Here is a 21076-nt window from a genome sequence, read left to right as displayed (position 1 = left end):
AAGCTCTTTACAATGCGTGCACTGGATATCTTCTTAAAAAGTCATTTGGAATAAAAGGGTAGCCCCAGAGAGTTTTGTTGTTCTGGATCTGGATTTGGGTGGTGGTAATATGGATCTATACACGGGATAAGGAGTCATAGAATAATACACATACATACTCAAAAAGCGCTGTGAAAGCTGGTGAAATCAGAGCGGGTGTGGTCTAGTGAATGTATTGAGCCAATGTCAGTTTCCTGGTTTTGATCTTGTACTTCAGTTATGTAAGATGTTACTACGGGCGGAAACTGGGTGAAGGGTGCATGGGGCTTCTCTACTGATTTTTCAACTACTTGTGGGACTAGAATTGTTTGCGATAAAAAAATAAAGTTTAAAAATGTCATTTGTAGCATGGCAGCCAGAAAAAATAAATTCTTCTTGATATTTGTGATTCTTATAGAACATGAATACAAGTACTTAGAAATATTTGATGAACCCTGGAGGGTAAAGTCTTTCATTTCACCTTGGTCAAAAGTGAATTGGAAAGTTCAGCTCAGTGTCAGTATTACTATTCAAGGTTATATGCTTGCAACATAAAAGTCAAAAGGCCGCTGTCATTACAACCCTTGGAAGACCAGCCAGAAATGTCCTTGTTGCCTAAAATTAAATAAGCTTGTGCCATAGTATGAAAAATTGCTTACATTAGTCAGTGGAATGACCATGTTTCAAAACAATTTCAAGTTTGGTATGTAACTGTAAATGGAAATGTGAAATATTTGGAAAATGTAGGATTTATTGGGAATTATTGTAATTGTCTTATCTAGACTAAACCAGAGAGTAAGTCCAGTTAGTGAGAGAATAATGAATATGTGATTACTTTTAAAGTAAATGTGTTAAATCGATTGTTCTGTTCTTTTCCCTCTCTGTTGTTCCCCTTTTTATTTTCTCTTTTATGTTTGTAGTTTGAGATAGGCAGTGTCTTTGTTTTTCTCTGGACAATTGTAATTGAAATAATTCAGACTTAGTCAGATACCATTCAGAAAATATCTATATTAAAATATCTTTATTAGCATCAAACAAAGCAGTAGTGAGAAAAAGAAAAATCTTTAGACCCAGGAAAAGTGAATGTACAAATTAATATTAGGATGAAAAAGGAGAAACAACCATAGATAGAGCAGAGATTAAATAATGAGAGGATTCTATGAAAAAGTTTATGGTACTAGTTCGCAGCAACCTGGATGGAGTTGGAGACCATTATTCTAAGTGAAGTGACTCAGGAATGGAAAACCAAATGTTGTATGTTCTCACTTATAAGTGGGAGCTAAGCTATGAGGATGCAAAGACAAAAGAATGACACAATGGACTTTGGGGACTCAGGGGGAAGACTGAGGTGGGCTTAGGCATAAAAGACAACATATTGGGTTCAGTGTGCACTGCTTGGGTGATGCACCAAAATCTCAGAAACCACCACTAAAAACCTTATCCATATAACCAAACCCCACTTGTTCCCCCAAAACTATTGAAATAAAATAAAATTTTAAACAAATTTTGGCAACAAACTTGAAAAATTAAATAAAACCTCTAGAAAACACACAGACTTAAAAAGAAACAGATTCAATGTTTGTGTTTAAAGGAAAATGAGTAATTTAAAATGTCCCCCAATAGAAAACACCAGAATCAAATGATTCTAGAGATAAGTCTGCCAGATTTTCGGGAAGTATATTCTTGAAAAGAAGGAGCAGAAAGGCTCCCCAAATCATTCTAAGAGAAAGTGCAGTAGTTCCCCCTTATCCACGGTTTCAGTATCCATGGTTTTGGTTTCCACAGTATGTTCTTGGGGTCTGAAAACAGTTGAGTATAGTACAGTAGGATATTTTGAGAGAGAGAGAGACCATTTTCATATAACTTTTATTACAGTATATTGTTGTATTTGTTTTATTATTAATTAATTAATGTAAATTAAACTTGACATTTATTTTCCTAGGCATGCATGTATAGGAGGAAACATAGTATATATAGGGTTGGCACTATTCATGGTTTCAGGCATCCACTGGGGGCCTTGGAAGGTATCTCCCTCAGATAAGAGGGGAAAATTGTATAACTTGAAACCACACAATGCCGTAGGAGATGAGAATGTCGCCAGTCTCACTTATGAACTCAAACATAAAAATTCCAAATAGTACATATGAAAGCAACCCTCTAAACTTTCTCATTAGGTCCAACGCTTTGCAATATGTCTCTTGTTTCCTATTATTTAATCTTAACAGTACTGAACTGGACTCTAACATCAGACTGAAAGTCAGAGTCCTTGCCACTCTTCTGATTTCAAAGACAGTGATGTGAATGTATCATCATTAAGAATGTCCTTAGCTGTAGGTTTTGTTTTTGTTTTTGTTTTTAATATAGACTCATTATCAGGTTAATGGAGTTCTTTCTATTCCTGGTTTGCCATAAAAGAGACTTAAGAGATAGAATAATAAAGTGTCATGAGTGAACACTGTTTGGCTCCTGATTTCAACAAACAAAATTTAGACAGTTGTTTCGATATTTGAGGAAATTGATCACTTTAACAATTTCATTATTATTATTTTACGGAGACAGGGTCTCACTCTGTTGCCCAGGCTGGAGTGCAGTGGTGTAATCATAGCTCACTACAGCCTCGCACTCCTGGGCTCAAGCAGTCCTCCTGCCTCGGCCTCCCAAGGGGCTGGGACTACGGGCAATGCCACTGCACCTGGCTGCTTTAACAATTTTTAAATGTACCGTTCAGTGGCATTAAGGACATTCACACTGGTTGTGCCACTATCACCACTTCCTCCCCAGACCTTTTTCCTCTTCCCAAACTGAAACTATGTACTTATTAAACATGAACTTCCCATTCCCCTCTCCCCCAGCCCCTGGTAACTACCATTCTCCTTTCTATCTCTATGGATTTGACTAGGCTTGATACTTCATATACGTGGAATTATACAGCATTTGTCCTTTTGTGGGTGGCATATTTCACTTCACATAATGTCCTCGAGGTTCATCCGTGTGGTGCCATGTGTCAGAATTTCCTTCCGTTTTAAGGTTGAAGAATATTCCATCATAGGTCTATACCACATTGTGTCTATCCATTCATCCGTCAATGGACATGTGGGGTTACTTCCAGCTTTTGGCTATTATGAATAATTCTGCCATGAACATGGGTATACAAATATCTGTTCAAGGCCCTGCTTTTAATGCTTTTGCGTATATATCCAGAAAGACAATTGCTGGGTCAATGCTAATTTTATGTTTGTTTGAGGAATTGCTACACTATTTGCTATAGTGCTGTGCCATTTTGCATTCCCATCAGCAAAGCACAAGGGTTCTAGTTTCTCTAAATCCTTATCAACACTTGTCAGAAAATGCCCATATTTTTAATAGATCTCTATGAAGTATGGCTGAAGGAGGAGAGGAGTTACTGGTCACCGTTGCCTGCACAGCAGCCATGCCCACCTATGACACATAAGCCATTCACCCGCTGACAGGCAGACGACCCTCCTCCGCACAGGCTGCCTTGCTCTTAACCATAAGCAGGCCTAGGTTTTCCATGTGAGCCTGCCTGTACAACTTCCATCATGTCTCTAAAAAGGAAAGGGAAAGGAGGAGAATGGAACACTGTATGATTTAGTGATACACACATGTAGTAGAATTGTTAGGTTTTAAAGGGCAGGGGAGGGATAAGCATTATTCCTGATGTGAGGGGCCTTTGGAGAGAAGCAGTTGGAGAGGATCAGGAACGAATACAACAGTCTCAGTCACTCTCTGGTTTTCAAGTTGGGTGATGGTTTCCTTGATGCTTTATTATTATGCTTCATTACCTCCATAAATTGCATACATTCTTTTGTGTGTATAATTACATAATTTACGTTTAAAATCTTAAACCAGCGATTCTTATTCCTTAAGGCTTTTGTTCCTACATGTTGGCCAAAGGTCTAGGACAGATCAGAAATTTCCACTGGTCTAGTCTGAGGCAGAAAGGAGAGAAGGAAGTGAGTTTTATAAAGCCACATTTGTGCGTTATGTCCTCCCTGTTTTATTTAGTAGTGAGAGGACTTTTAGAGATGCAGTGGTAGAGTTAGAGCATGCAATATGTTGTTTTGTCTTTATTGTCCTTAAAAACAGCAAACAGAAGAAGCAGATAACCTTGTGTAAGGTGACTACCATTTCAAAAACTGTCTTGACTGGTCCTTGAAATTTAAAAATTCTAGGAATTATTGCCTCAGAGAACACAGCACTGCATTCAGGAGCCGGCCACCAAGGCTGATGCTCAGTGAGATTTCACTGACTGCACTTTCACGGAATGCCTCACTCTGATTGAAAAAGCTAATTTAGAGGGAGCAGCCATCAGCCCTATCTGTAGACTCGTGAATACATTTGGATTATTCAGCAAAGACATACTCCAGGCTCCGAGAACCTGGATTCTCAAATAACAGCCAGTGATGATCACGGCTAACATTGACTGGGCATTGACACCATGGCATTGGCTATTTAGTATAGATTGTCTCACCTAATCTTTAGAAGTGTTATTATTTCCATTTAACTGATACTGAAACGTTAATATAACTTTAACTCAGCATCATATAGGTAAGAAAAAGAAAAGCTAGAATTCAACACAAGTGTAGCAGTTTGACATGTCACCAACACTCTTGACTACGACTTAATTGTGACCGCATCTGACCCCATCATCAGTAAGCCAAATGCTAATGGGTATAAAGTAGGTACTGAGGGCTGAATTTGGAACTCAGCCCTCTCCTTTTCTCTCCCATTGATATTTCTTGAACTGTCTGGCATTTGAGGACTCTTGACTCATATAGCTTGAATTGCTGAGCTCATTGGAAACATTACTGTTTTACCATTGTGGTGTTCGAGTGCATATATAGGCAGTAACCTAATTGTATTTATTTCTTATATCCCTATGAGATGTTAGCAAACGCGCTGTGTAAATTCAATCGCAGGCAAAAGAGTGCGGGGAAGGGAGGAGTTCTGAGCAAACTTCATGAGGGGAGTGAGGAAGGTGGTATAGCTTTGAGTTAAGAGGCACAGGAGCAGCTTAGAAGACCAGAGAGTAATGGGATGAGTGTGAGAGCTTAAAGGGGTATGGGTGGCAATCAGAATCTCTTGGATGGCACTAAGGAAGCCATGCATTTTCTTCCAAGGAGGATAAAGGAAAAGAAAGTTCAGAGTGCTTCACGATAACGTTGTTTTGGTAGAGGAAAAATTGGAAAATCCACATATGAGGCAATGGGTTCTATTTTACGTTGTAATAAAATGAATGCTTTGAACTGTGCTTCTGTTTTCTCATTTTTAGATTCTTTATCTCCTCACATCTTCAAATCTGTGAGCATTTGCCAAGATTCTTCCTTAGTCGTACATATTGCCTCCCAGCATTGCACAATCCTTATCCTTAAGAGTTGCATGCAATTTATCCCCTTCCTGGCATGGTTAGACTTCCCTTCTCTCTCCTCCCTCCTCTTGTCCTCCTGTCCCCCTTTCCCTTGTTGTGTTAGTTGCCTATTACTGCGTGACAAGTCACCCAAAACATAGCGGTTTAAAACAACAGCGAGTTACCATCTCTCACGGTCTTGTAGAATGACCAGGTTCAACTAGGTGGTTCTTCAAGGTCTCTTGTGCAGCTGCAGCCAGATGGTAGCTGGGGCTGAGTCAGGCAAAGGACATCCAAGATGGCGTCTTCATAACACTTCTGGTGCCTCAGCTGAGGTGCTTGGGGACAGGCTGGACAGTTTGTGTGTTCTGTCTCTCTCTTCTCCCACCCACCCCCCATCTCTGTTCGCCTCTTCCACCCTTCTGTGTAGCTTTGCTACATGGCTAACTTGGGCTTCCTCACAACATGGAAGTTTCAGAGTAGTCACACTTCTTATATGACAGCTGTCTTTCCTCAGACAAGCATTCCAAGAAGCCTAAGTGGAAGGAAGTTCAAAGCTTATGACCCAGCCTTGGAAGTCACTCAGCACCACTGTTGAAGACTTTCGTTCTGTTGGTCCAAAACAGGTCATAGAGCCAGCCACAGAGCCAGCTTAGAGTCACCCGAAGGGAGCAGACCACCCACGGGCATGGATGCTGGGAGGAGTGGTTTATGGGGGATGGCATACCTCTCAAAAGACCAGCTACCACATTTCTCCTTTATTAAAAATGTCTGCCCCTTTCTCTGCTCCTTATAACTGAAATATCTTAAAGTTACTGTCTTACATCTTATTTCTTATATTTTTTCTCATTGTTTATAGTAAGGAAGTTTATTGAAAGACTTCTTTAAGGAATTCTTATACATGCTCTCCAGCGAATCTTAAAATATTATTTTCATTTAGTAATATTACAATTAGGCCTCCAAAAGGCTCTTTGAAGAAAAGCTGTGTGACTGTTTTTAGAAAGTCTCTGGAAAATCAGATTTGATTCACTTTTTAACCAATGATGATAACATATCAAACTTAAAAGGCAGATCGGTTTTAGGAAAAGTGATACGCTGTCATGTGTGGGTGTCCTCGGGTGAACTTCCCAACAATATTGCTTTTCATGCGTAGCCACTAATTAGAAAACCTGCTCTCTTGTTGGGGCTAAACTGTGGTTTACTTTTCTGGCTGGACTTCTTTTTGCTTACATTCAAGCTTTTACAGAAGCCAAAGCTTATTCTTTTTTAACCCTCAAAATAAAAAAAAGAACTCGAATCTAAAAAATGTGTTGTGTAATTACATGGCAGTTTCAGAAATCCTTTTTAAAAAAATCGTGTACCTATAGATGGCTTAACTTAGCTTCTGCAAATGCCATTGAGGACTTAGATTCTTCCGGGGAGTTATTAGCTTTTCTTTTCTTTCTTTCTTTCTTTTCTTTCTTTTCTTTCTTTTTTTTTTTTAAGAAGCTATATCTCCAAAGCTTTTCTCTGGTAATTATGAAAAACAACATGTGTAAGAGAAAGTGGGAAGTTGGAGGTAGCTAATAATTATTTTTTCTACCCACAAACCTTGGGAAAACTCTGCTAAAAGGATTAATTTGCTCATGAGATTTCACTTTGGTTGCCATTAAGGAAAAACGAACAGGAACAGCAAGGCAGAAGTATTCCCGACTCTGGGGAGAAGTGTCAAGGGTTTGTGGTGGGACGCAGAGCACTCCTTTTCTCCTTTTACAGCAATTATAAGTGAGGCATCTGAAGTTTGATATCACTTTTCTCACACAGGACTTTGTATAGACATCTAAAAGCTGACTGAAAAATCATCAGTAATTGCAATTTCTCATTTGTCTTCATGCAGGAAAAAGATTTTATTTTAAAAACGTATTTTTTCTAGCTTCATTGGGGTGTAATTGACAAATATTGTATGTATTTAAGGGGTACAATGTGATTTGATATACTGATTATACATTATGAAGTGATGACCACTATCAAGCTAATTAATGTGTTTATCACCTCACAGAGACACGGCTTTATTTTTTTGTGGTGAGAATGTCAAGATCTGCTCTCTTAGAAATTTTAAGTATACAATACAGTGTTATTAACTCTTGTCATCTTGCTGTACGTTAGGTCTCCAGACTTCACTCGTTGTGCATAACTGAACCTTTGTACTCTTTGACCCTTTCCCTGGTACTCCTCCCCTCTCCCAGCTCCTGGTAACCTCAGTTCTATTTTCTGCTTCTGTGAGTTCCACTTTTTCAGATTCTGCATATAAGTGAGGTCGTGCAGTGATTGTCTTTCTGTGCTTTGCTTATTTCACGTCACATAACGTCCTCCAGGTTCATCCATGTTGCAAGTGGCAGAATCTCCCTCTTTTTTAAGACCAAATACAAACGCATTTATGCATATATCACATTTTCTTCATTCATCCTTCAGTGCACAATAGGTTGATTCCATATGAAAAAACCTTTTAGAGTCTATCCTTTCCCTGCAGTGTTTTCTTTTTTTCAATGTGAACCATGAGAGAATGGCAGTGGCTCTGTTGGTGATTTCCTTCCACATCTTCGTGGCATCTACATGCAGATTAAATGGGGGTTCCAGCAACTTCCCGGTGTGGAGAGTCCCCGCCGCTCAGAGTCATGCGGCCTTCAGGATCTACCAGTAGGAGGAGGGCATAAACATTTCCACTGAACAGGCAAAATGTGAAGACCCTTTACACTTCAGGCCCAGGCAGAATGCTTTGCCTACCCCCATTCCCCACCCTCAGCCATCCCCACCAACATTCAGCTCAGGGCTGTCCCTGGTTATGTCGACTGCTGATGGTGACACGTGAACCAGCCTGAGGAGGGAAGAGTAGCTGGGAGGAAAGGGGGCCAGGAGGGCATAACGGGGCCAGGATGGGCAGACGGGTTCTTCTTCATTGCTTCATTAATTCTCACACCTTTTCCTGTGAAGTCATATTCTTCCCATTTTTGCAGATGAGAAAACTTTTTAAGCCAAGAGTTTTCATAACTTGGTCTATGCAAATTCATTCAAATAACTATACAAGCGGAAGTATTTAAACTAAATAAAATCTAAGAATTTTGCTTAATCTTGGGTAGCATGAAGGATTTTCATCTCCTCCTCATGGGCCAGCCAGTGGTCTGTTCACTAGCCGATCCCCTGAATAAGCTGTGGGTAACTGGTAATCTACCTGTGAAGTCAAACGGGGAAACTGGTGAGGTGAGCCCATGGCACTTAGTCAAGTAACAATAGTTGTCACTCTCTCTTGTTTAATCTTATAGTGGAGTACGACAAGGAGTTCTCCCCTCGTCAGCGACACCACAAAGAGTTCAAGTTCAACTTATCCCAGATTCCTGAGGGTGAGGCGGTGACGGCTGCAGAATTCCGCATCTACAAGGACTGTGTTATGGGGAGTTTTAAAAACCAAACTTTTCTTATCAGCATTTATCAAGTCTTACAGGAGCATCAGCACAGGTATGAAGTCTCGAGAAAGCCCCAAAGGTGGGGCTGGCCCCTGTTTCCCACCTTTTGTCATGACAATAAATCCCAACTATGTCAGTGCAGGGTGACTTGGAGTTCAGAGGTAGCGTGTGAGTACGATGAGGTGGGTGTTCTAAATGGCAGTGTTTCGCTGGTGAGATCTTTTGCTATTTGATTCTCCAAATGGCTATCTTTTCCTAAGAAAGCTGGTGAATGTATTGATTATAAGTGTCCTTTGTGATCAGATAACTCCATAATTTATTAGGGATAAAATGTTCCCACTATTGTTTAGTCCTCATTTTGAATGATAGGTGAGGGTGGCTAAAATAAATTCATACACTAAAATCATATGATGCTTATAAGTGATAATAATTCCAGGGAATACAGGCTGTGTATTTGTGCACATAAGATACACATACACACATGTATCTTTGAATAAGCTTGTGTGTGATGGATTTTTTTTTAAATTTGCATACAAGGGAGCAATAGACTTTTTCCATGTCTGTATTATTCTTGTTTCCTGAAACAAGGCCAGACCATTTTACAAAAGAACCGCAGTGAAGCATGTGCATGGAGCTGCCTAGCAATACAGAAAAACTTCCATCGAGTGATTGCTGGAGGACTGCAAGGGCTGAGGGATGAAGTTTTAGAGTAGTTAGTATAGAAGAAGTCAATACACAGAAGCCAGTGACCTCGAATTTTGCTTAGCATTTAGGGGTCAGTTTAGTAAGTCAGTGAGAATCAAGGCCTTTATGCACAGTAGATTAGGATTACCATGTAGTTCTTAGTGTGTACAAGGTGGAAATTAAGCAGGTGATGTGATGGTCTGGCAATCATATGGCAGCTACAAGGGTAAAAATGAGGGAAGTGAACATATAGGGGGAGGGAACTCCACACTTCCAGACTCCATAAGGGATTTGTCAGCTTTGACAAAACCAAGTCTAGGTTCCCGCTTTTGGTCTTGTGAGTCTATTGATTTCCCAAGAATTTCCAAAGGCTTAAGAATGACTTTTGTTTTTCCTGAATATATTGATCTGTGTGTGCGTCTGTCACAAATACACACACTGACCTCATAAGGAACATTAATTTGCCCTGTGAAAGGTTCGTTTTCGTTTTGAAAGCACTGCCAGCATCCAGCCCTTGTGCATATTTAAATCTGTAATGGGGAAACACAAGAGGAAAGACAGATGCCATGCTTTGGGACATTTCATGGTGTGAACGTACATGCTGATGGTTATAGGTAATTTATAGCTAGGACAGCTGAATAATGAGTAAAATATAGCCATTGTGGTATCTTTATAATGGGCCACAATCCTGGAATGAAAGGGAAGTCTTCTGATATCTGATTCTCACTCCTAAATAAAAGTATATTCAGTGGCTATACTACTGAAGGCCTCTGTTGAAAAGTACATTTTTGTTGCTAGATTTGTCTGTTAATACTTCAGAGATAATTGGAATTCACTGACTCTTTGGAACTGTTTTAGCCATTGATTTTCAATCTGCCTAATTATTTATTCCATTATATTTCTCTGGTTAGTATAACCTACTGGCATCTTTTTGGCTCAGAAATATATTAGGAATACATGTTTTTCTCCGTCCTGCAGGAAAACCTTTATAGTGAAAACCCTAGGGTGGGAGTTAAGTGACTATGGCATTTTAAAAAATTGTTATTTGTTTTAAAAAAGAGAGAGAGAAAGTTAGCAGAATATTTGTAAGGTTTATACTGAACTCCAGCCAAAAAAGAACAGCTGCCCTGTGCTTAGGATGGTGGTGTCATACTTCCTCGAGGCCAGCAGTGAGTTTGGAAAATAAAACCCTGAATGGTCCGAACCTTTGATGACTCTCTATCAAAGCAGAGAGTTGTAGTTTCTTTGCCTTCTAGGATGGGAGCATTTGGCACCTGTGTGTTTCGTTGTTGTGCATAGGAGAGGGGAAATTCTGGGAGAATTGGGAGAGTTTCATGCTTTTGAAGGGCTCTAGTTTGGCCAGGAAGAGATTTTCTTTTCTTATCTGTGGGCCAGGAGCCCAGGCCTCCTGCCGCCTCCTAGCGATCTTCCAGAGACTTCCAGATTTAGCTGCAGGACTCCTTCTGGGGGAAGGTTTGATCTCCCCATCTGTACCGTCTTGGGGTGTCTTGGCTGAAAACAATTCTCCAGGCTTGTGAAGAAACATATTTGTCCAATCTGTGTTTAAGTGAAATTTGTAGTAGTTGATGGATTAACTCCATTTAACAAGTGTTTGTGTTGCAAAATAGTTGGCCTCCTTGAAAAAGAAAAAACAGTCAGGGTTTTAAATGCTGAGTCACACACTCAGCTGGGGTGGCAGAAGTTATGTGTTGGGCCTTCTGATATTAAAGGCAGTTACGAAGCCTGACCCAGGGAGCGTCAGGGAAGATTCTTGCAAGATGGGCTTTTGCTGTGAACTCTGCACAAACATGTTCCTTTGACTGAAAGGAAATCACTGGACCAGGTAACTTTAAAAAGAAAAAAAAGGTGGATACTTGAATAGATGGTGCTTTTAGTAAGAACAAGGAAACACTTGATACTTCACTCAAAATTTGAGAATAAGCCTTTAGATGGAGTCTAAGTCATGGACGATTTGAAGTAACTCATAGATTAGAATGGAATAAGCAACCTAACAGTGAAACAGTTTTTGCAAAAATTGTAGTGACAATGGGAATCTGACTTAACTGACTCCATGTTGCTTCTACTTGGCTAAACTGCTCTTGATCATTCTTGTGCAGAGGCCATGGTGGTCCTTTCCTGGAATGGATCCCCTCCATGTTTAAAAATTGAAACTGTATTTGTAAAGAGGTCACGAGGTTAGAATTATGGTAGGGGGTTGGGCTTTGCTAAAGAAGAGGCAGAGTTAAACAGTGACCTGCCATTGACTAGCTTGCTTGTCCATAAGTTGCTGACTGCCCCAGAATCGTGTAACTGGGGGCTCACAAAGTGTATAACTTCCCCAACTACACCTATAGATAACACCACTATTGTGAAATCTAAAGAACTGGTCTTTGAGGTATTTTTCAGATTTAGTGTTTTGGCAGTCCACGAGATGCCACCTGGTCCTGAGATTCCTTCCCAGGAACTGACTCAGCTGTGTGAAGACAGTTTTAGACACTCCTGTGATTTCATCCTCGATCAATCAGTGATTTCAGTTCCCCAGCTCCCTGCCTGCCAAAGTACCCTAAAAAAACCCTAGCCTCCAAATTCTTGGGGAGGCATATTTGAGAAATACCTCCTGTCCTACTAGTTGGCTAGCCCTGTGATTATTAACCTCTCTTTGCTGTAATACCTGCTGTTTTCAGTGCATTGGCTTTTCTAGGCAGCGGGCAAGAAGAACCCATCAGGCTGCAACAATAGTCTGCATCGTTAAGCTTGAGTAGCACAGGATGCCTTTGTGCTTTTTTTATTTTTAGACGTTTACTCCATGGTACTGCATAGTGGTTAAAAGATGACTTTGGTGTTAAAATTTGGTGTTATAAATCATTGTGTCCTTGTGATGATGCAGGTAAAAAATTGCATTTATATAGTAGGTACAGTTTGGAAAAGGCCTTCTCTTATGTTTTCTCATTAGGGTTTTACCATGACCCAATCAGATAGACAGGGCAGGCATGTTATCTTTGAGAGAACAAAGTATGGCACATATGAATTTTGCCAAGACCAAATAATTCCTAAACTGTTGTCTGCTATGCTTCCTAAAAGTCACTTCGATGATGTGGGTACAGTCTCAAGATAAAGATGAAGTACTGGAAAGAGGTAAGCAACCTCCTTATGACACATTAACACCTCCATTTCCTTAGGTTTGAAGCAGACATCCCAGGGATGCTTCTGTTTGAATACAAATGAGAGAGTTTCATGGGTAGTGAAGATCTGGTCTGTTAGAATTCAGACTCTGGTACTTGGATGTCTAAGGCCTTCCCACAGAAAACCTTTGCAAAACTTGATTGATCTCTTGATCAACCACTGGTCTATTAACAGCTTTTCTAGAGGAGGGAGTAGAGGGGAAGAAAGACTGGAATAAATTTACACAAAGTATGATATATTTGTCAGTTTACTTCTTTACTATTTTGTCTGTATTGCATACATACTAAGCTGACTTCACACCGAGAGTACAGACTGCTCTGAATAACTTCTGACCTTCCATAGTCACGCACGGTAGCATCATGAGTACGTGCTTTTCACAACATGCACTCATGACCTTTATTCTGTAGCACCTTTATATTAATAGTGACATTTTGAGGTCTTTAGAGAATATCATTTTCTTCTACATTTTTTATTTGGTTAAAGGCATACTTTTACTGTTGTAATTGAATTTTGTAGACCTAGAAGTCAAAGAGCATCTCTTGAAAGCCAACCAGAAATTATAACAGACACGTTCAATATCTGAGTAATGGTCCTGTTTGATCCGTGAATCGGCCACACTCATCTCTGCTAGTTTTGAAATTCCGTGTTCTGCTCTCTGTGTTTTGGCATTTGTGTTGCTTGGCAGTGATGATCCATCTTCTGTGTGTACGATAACTTTTCTTCTCCATGTTCTATCACGGTACAGTCTTTTGGGAGACATTTGAAGAATTACCAAATCTAAAATTTATGTTCCATTTAAGCTATATTCCAACTTACTCCTCTGTGTAGAAATAGGCAAGGATGTTTTTTGTCATTTGGTTTTAGAGTTTGGTTTATATGTTCATCTTAACTTCAGAATCCTTAGGATTTGAAGAAATGCATCTTAAAATCAAGGAGGGAAATGCTGCTCTATAGTTGGTTTTCATGTTTTTAATACATTGTTATTGAAGTTAAAACTACGTATAAAATTTACCATCTTTACCGTTTTTAAGTGTATAGTTCAGTGGTAATAAATTTATATTCTTTTCTTCCCCCTTCATCCCTCCCTCCTCACTAAAACGGGAAGATTTCCTCAGGCCAGCACAGAAGGTTGCTGCTAGAGTCTCCAGGAACAATCCCAGACTGAATTATTGCTTTAATTTTTGACAGAATTCACAAAATCTTACCTATTTTACAGATAGAATATAATTGTCCCAGGAGAGAAAAGAGTAAAAATACATTTTCCAGAATTTTGAGTTCGATACCGCACTCTGAACCACTCACAGAGATTGGGAACACAGGAATAAGCAGGGGAATGAAGATGAGTTCAGATGTGCACGTTTGAGTCATGGTGTGAGTACCCGAGACGATGTGGGATGTAGAAGTTTTGAGCTCAGCAGAATGAGCTAAACTACAGTAGGAGATTTTTGAGACCATAGGTAAGCCACTGAAGTAGATTACATAGACCAGATGTGTAAGAATAGAAAACCTAATTGACCCTGTACTATTTATTGAAAATACTATCTTTTTCTCATGTGCTTTAGTGGCACCTTTCTCATAAATTAGGTGACTGTGTATGTGTGAGTCCGTTTTTTGGATCTTTATTCTGTTCCATGGGTTAATTTTTCTCTTCAATACTCCACTATTTTAATTCCTTCAGTTTTATAATAAGGTTTGATATCTGATGTGTAACCTCAAAATTGTTCTTGAGACTTTCTTGGCTGTTAATGGCCCTTCACGTTCCCATATAAATTTTAAAATCAGTTTGTTTCCACAAAAAATAAAAACAAAAAACTTGCTGGGCTTCTGATTGGAAATGCATTAAATCTAGAGATCAATTTGGGAAGGGTTTACATCTCACCAATAATGAGTGTTTCAATTCAAGAATGTGGTATTTACTCAGGCCTTCTTTAATAACTCTCAATAATATAGTTTTTGTATGTCTTAAACGTTTTTATTAGATTAATTTTAGGTATTGAAGTTTCTGATGCTATTATAAATGGTATTATTAGTTTTTTTAAAAAATTCAGTGCCTAATTGGTTTTTGCTCACATATAGCATACCATTGATTTTTGTTTGTATCCAGCAACCTTGCAAATTTACATGTTAATTCAAATAGTTTTTCTGCGTGGCCTTTTGGAATTTCTGTGAATATAATTTAAATATTTTATTTTTTCCTTTTCAATTCTATTTTCTATTTCTCTTTTTCTTGTTTTATTGTGCTGGCTAGGATGTCCAGTGCAATGTTGAAATTGTTCAGATTTCTGTCAGATTTTTTAATCTCAGGGCATTTCATCATTAAGAATGATGATTGCTCTAAATATTTTTGTAGATAACTCTTTAGTAGATAAAGGAAATTCTTCTCTTTCTAGTTTTCTAAGAGTTTTTTAAAATTAGGAATGGGGGTGGATTTATCAAATGTTTTTTTCTGAATTTTGGGACAATCATGATTTTTCTCCTTTATAATGTTATGTGTCTGCCATATTAAATGACTTTTAAATGTTAAACTAACCTCACATCCCTGGAGCAAGTTCAGCTTGTGATTTATCATTCTTTTTATATAAGGCTGGATTCAAAGACCATATCTGATAACTTTGCTCTCTGGATCACCTATGGGTCTATTTCCATTATCTGTTTTTTCCCTTAATTTTTCCTTATTTGGTTTTATTTCAGGGCAAGCCTGCTAATTTTCCATTTATGAAATTCTGGACATTATTTAGAAAAAAAAGTTCTAGATACTGTTCTCTCCTTCCAGACTAGATTCAATGTTCTTCTGTAAGGCAGACAAAATATGGTCAAATCACCTTTTTCTTTTTGTTCCAGTTTAGGCAGTGTTTAAGGATGTATTAAGGCTTATCTGTTTCTGGTTGTCCCTTTCTCCTAGAGTTTATCCCTTTCAGCTAAAAGTCTAGAATGCTGGGCACAGTGGCTCACATCTATAAATTCAGCACTTTGAGAGGCCGAGGTGGGAGGATTGCCTGAGCCTAGGAGTTCAAGACTGGGGAAACCTGAGGAGACCCTGTCTCTACAAAAAAAAAAAAAAAAAAAAAAAAAAATTAGCCAGGCACGGTGGCTCGTACCTTTAATCCCAGCTACTCAGGAGGCTAAGGTGGGAGGATTGCTTGAGCCTTGGAGGTCAAGGCTGCAGTGAGCTATGATTGCACCACTGCACTCCATCCTGGGTGACAAAGCAAGAACTTGTCTCAAAACATTTTTTTTAATTTTAAAAATCTTTAAAAAAAAAAAAAAAAAAAAAAACATAAAAGTCTGGAATGTTTACAAGAGCCCGCCTTCCTTGGTGGACTCTGCACTCGATTTTTTAGCTCCTCAGCACTGTGAGACTTCCAAACCCTCTGCTTTGCTTTTAAGCCTCTAAACACTTTCTTTCTGCTTGTTTTCTCAACTCCTCATCCCATATAAACACAGCTTAATATCTGGCAAATACCTCAGATGGAAATGTTGGAGTTCAAGGAGGCCAGGACTTGAGGAGCCAAAGTCCTAAAGGAAAGGGACTACATCGAAGTGAACCAAACTTCTACGAGCTCACTTTTATAAGCCCATTTCCATGCAGCCCCCTTTTTTTCTGAGACTTTAGCTCTTCTCACACACTAGCTGCCTTGAATTTTGATTTGCTCCCCAGCCAGTGATATTGCGTAAAGCTCTAGGCCGCTACCACTTGCTGCTTGGTGTCTGTGCCTCATTCTAGAATTATCAAATGCCCTGAAAGGAAAAGGCAGCGGCAAACACAAGGCTCACCTTAATGCACTTCCTTTTTCCCTGAGGTCTTGAACCATCGAGCTTCGTTGCTCTAAGAGAACTTCAAACAAGTTTGTTTTTAAGTTAATTCAGTTTTGTTGGTGGGAATGTTAGTTTGATACATCATGACCAGAAGCTTAAGTCTTTGAGTCTATGTTTTATCATTTTCATTTGGAAATCTTTTTAATGAATCCCAACAAATGTTGACATTTGATTCAGTAATGAAATGGCATAGACCTGGAAACAAGATCTGAACCCAGTAGTTGATCCAGTGCTAGGATGGTGGAGAGTAGTTTCTTTGGAAAAGCATTACCTATGGACTGATTGCTCTATAAAATCTGTTGGATTTTCAGTGTTGCCTGCTGAAATGAAGACAAAAGTTCACCCTTTTTAGATACCTGAGATGGGTTTCTTTTTTGAAGAGAAGGGCAAATTTGAGAAAGCCAAGATGGGAGAACACTATTATAGTTTGGGCAGAAGAAAACCAAAGCCTTTTATCCCTGTGCCCAGCCACACCTTTTTCTCTTTCTGTCTCTGGCTTTCACAGGTATGATCCTTAGGGACTCCTGAAATCTTACTGCTGACTTGATAATCTCTGGCTCCCTCTGTGTGGGCCTCAGGCAAGCAGTGAGCTTTTCAGTATTTGTTCCTTTGCCCCTGAAAAGGATAATACAAGTGACCCATGGTTCAGGTTATGTAACTGGTTAGTTTCATCTTCCTAGTCAAGGGCATATGCCTTATACCTAGAACGGTCTACTTGGAAAAAAAAAAAAAAGCTCAAGGAGCTATCAGACCTTCTTGTTCCTCAGCCTATGTTCTGTTCTTTGTAAGGCACAGGGTAGAAGAGAATGTTATGGAGAGGAATTAAAGTTATAAAGAATCATATACACTCAATGCTAAAACATTTTATGCTGGCGGGGAGAGTCAGTGGGTTGTGGGCAGGAGATGCTGTTCTTTGGAAACTGCTTATCTACTTGGTAAACGTGAAGAGAAAAGAAAATGGATTTTTATTTTGGAAACTATGCCTTATATTTATCATTCATGTCCAGAAACAGATCGCTTTGGTTATGTATGTCTCCACACTATGTTGTCCAGCTTTGTGGGAGGCAGGCCATGCCAGTGGTTAAGATTACTTTGTAACCCCATAAATAGGTACATCTACTATGTACCCATAAAAACTAAAAATAAAAAACGTTTGTAAAAGATTACTTTGTAAAACATCTTTTTTAAAAAAATCAATAGCACTTTTACTATTTCATTTCCCCACCTTGGACAGGAATGTGGAAATGTAGGGTTGGTGATGAGAACTAAAACATGTAAGATTTGCATGTCCCATGTTTAAAAGGTAGTGGGGGCTGGGGGCAGTGGCTCATGCCTGTGATCCCAGCACTTAGGGAGGCCGAGGCAAGCAGGTCATTTGAGGTCAGAGGCTTAAGACCAGCCTGACCAACATGGAGAACCCCCGTCTCTACTAAAATACAAAACTTAGTCAGGTGTGGTGTCATGCACCTGTAATCTCAGCTACTCAGGAGGCTGAGGCAGGAGAATCACTGGAACCCAGGAGGCGGAAGTTGCAGTGAGCCAAGATCACGCCACTGCACTCCAGCCTGGGCGAAAGAACAAGACCCCCTCTCAAAAATAAATAAATAAACTAAATAAAAACAACAGGTGGCAAACTCCACACTTGATCACTAGTGAAGGTTAGAGTATACCCCAGTGTATGGAAGCATTGTTGTGTTTATGTGGCCAAAGAGAACACACTGGGTAGCCGTGAATTTCTATAAAGATACCATCCTCTTTCCCGCTCTTACCCTGCCTTGGGCACATAGAACCAAGACTTCTAATAACACTGATACTTTGGACTCGATCTTACCTGCAGTTCTGTTTATTAGCCTAATTCGACGACTCCCTGAGGGTTAAGCTAATCCATAAGACACACTGACTTGCGGAGCAGCCTACATTTGGTTTGCACTGTTTTAGGGAGAGGAGCAAGAAATCTTGAGAGCAGATAGCTTTCAACCCTAAGTTCACAAAACAGGCACAGGTGATACTGTTCATATTTCATGGAGAGGTAGTCTGGCTTTATTAGGTCCTTGGCTCACAAAGTGTGGTTCTTAGAACAGCAGCATCAGCATCACGTGGGAACCTGTTAGAAATGCAGATTCTGAGGCCCCTCCCCAAGCTTACTGAGTCAGAAGCCCCAGGGGTAAGGGGCAGCAATCCGTGTGTTAAGCCCCCCAGGGGATTCTGATGCAGGCCACACTTGAGAACTACTGGTAAAAGAGCACGTACAACACGTGAGCCAAACTGCCTGAGTTCAAATTCCAGCTCTGCACTTGCTGGCTGTGTGACCACGTGCAAGCCGCTTAATCTCGCTCTCTTTTTTTTGAGATGAATTGTGCTCTGTCACTCAGGCTGGAGTGCAGTGGCACAATCTCAGCTCACTGCACCCTGCAGCTCCCAGGCTCAAGAGACCCTCCCACCTCAGCCGATGCCCAGCTAATTTTTTTATTTTTTGTAGAGACAGGGTTTTGCCATGTTGCCCAGGCTGGCCTCGAACCCCTGGGCTCAAGTGATCTGCCTGCCTCAGCCTCCCAAAGTGCTGGGATTACAGTCGTGAGCCACCATGCCCTGCCCACTTAATCTCTTTGTGCCTCAGTTTCTTCATCTATAAACCTGTAATAGCATTAATAGTATTTACTTCTTAAGATTGTTGTGGGCCGGGCGTGGTGGCTCAAGCCTGTAATCCCAGCACTTTGGGAGGCCGAGGCGGGCGGATCACGAGGTCAGGAGATCGAGACCATCCTGGCTAACATGGTGAAACCCCGTCTCTACTAAAAAATACAAAAAACTAGCTGGGCGAGGTGGCGGGTGCCTCTAGTCCCAGCTACTTGGGAGGCTGAGGCAGGAGAATGGAAAAAAGATTGTTGTGAGGCATTAATATATGTAAGAGCACTTAGAACAGTCACATAGTAAACACCATGTTAAGGTTTGCTGTGTTAATATTCTGACAGCAATGTGATTTATATTGGTTTGTTAAAGATGAAATAGCCGCTACAGAATCAAGGTACATTTGATATTTGAAACATCTCTTCATATCATGCTAACCATTGAGTGAAAATTGAATAATATCAAAGACTGTAAAAAAATGCAAGAGTAACCAAATGACGTTCATTCATCTTCATTACTCAAATGTGTATGTGTACATGTATGCAGCAGCTTGCTCCTGTTTGTAGTACTCTATTTTCAAACACATGATGCCTTTTCTATCTTTCTAATGGTAAAAGTTTAAACATAATCTATACTGTACCTTATGTAAGGAAAAAGGAAAAAGCATGAGCTTGACTCTTTAATTTTCTAAAATGCAAATGGATTTTTTTTACTTTCATTCTATTTGAAAATTGAATTTTTCTTATTGCAGAAAGTCAGTTCCTCTGTGTCTGAAAGTTGTTCTGCATTTTAATTTAACATCAAGTCCAGATGTACAAATGCAAAGGAATGTGTTATGAAGAAATAAAGAACAAGACCACAGAGTCACCTTATTATTTTGTAAATCTCATTTTGAATATATAAATGCCACTTTATCAAAAGCATTTTTCTAGCAAAATGGTTAGTAGTAAACAGTGTTGTACTTTGACCCGGGCATTGTGACCTGATGGGTGTGTGGTTTGTCAGGAAAGAGTCAAAGCCTATCCACCAGGAGCTCAGGCACCTCCTGCCCTTCTCCAAGGGCAAAGAAGAGAAAGGCCTGCTGTATTTTGGCAATGGTGCTCTCGGTCTGTTGGCCCAGTGGTGTATCACTGATGTGGGCATGCGCCTTGGAGGCTGTGTGATGGGAGGGATACGCAGGGATAAATCTTGCCCACAAACACCCATTCTACAAGTCTTTGTGAGTGGCTTTCTGATTCATTAACTCTAATGCCAGGGTGAATTTTTGAAAATTTCCAGAAATCTCTTATTAGCTGCATTAATTTGTTAAGAACCTCATTTGCCCAGGATGACCACAGTATGAGGAATATCATGCCCTAAGGTTGGAATAACATTGAGAAGAATGACACTGTTACATCCTTGAAAAATCGGAAGCGTATTCATCATGCAAATATAGGGTCTGAGTTAGTCGAGAACAAAAGAGTTAATAACTGCATTCAAAATTATCTTCCCTTGTTTCAAGATTTTCTTTCATGGTTTGCCAACTTGAGAGTGTGCCACCTCAATAGGAAGGTCCAAATAATGTAGGCATGGTGATGATTTTGGCCAGTCTGTAGGATTCTTTATCAGTGACACACATTTTAGGTGAGAACATCTCTTCTCAATTCTGCTGAAGTGAGATTTAGAAGGGAAAGCTTGTTTTTCACGTGGCAGACTCACATGCATCTTCTTCGAGGCTATGCTTTTACAGTCCGCAGACTAGGAAGGCCATGTATCCCTGAGGCAATGTTAGTAGATGCGGGTTAGACCAGAACTGTTTTAGTGATTTGCCATCAATAGCATCTCTTCAGTATCTGAGTTGTTGGAAGCTTTGAGGGTGAGCCCATGAAGTTATGTCTTAAAGCTTCATTCTTTTTTCAAGTTCCTCTCCCTGGTGGTGTGAGCACGTGAGTGATGTTCT

General features: G+C 39.9%; 1 protein-coding gene across 1 annotated transcript in view; it reads left to right on the top strand.

The window, feature by feature from the left end:
- Window positions 1-21076, top strand: part of BMP6 (bone morphogenetic protein 6) — a 166477-nt gene that overhangs the window by 121869 nt on the left and 23532 nt on the right. The window contains exon 2 of the mRNA XM_030928123.1: window positions 8686-8878. Coding sequence (XP_030783983.1) covers window positions 8686-8878 — 193 coding nt within the window. The remainder of the gene's footprint in view (window positions 1-8685; window positions 8879-21076) is intronic.

This window comes from Rhinopithecus roxellana, chromosome 4 (genome assembly GCF_007565055.1).
Source record: "Rhinopithecus roxellana isolate Shanxi Qingling chromosome 4, ASM756505v1, whole genome shotgun sequence".
NCBI lineage: Eukaryota > Metazoa > Chordata > Mammalia > Primates > Cercopithecidae > Rhinopithecus > Rhinopithecus roxellana.
The sequence above is the reverse complement of the archived record's forward strand: the minus strand, read 5'-3'. Positions and strand labels throughout refer to the sequence as shown.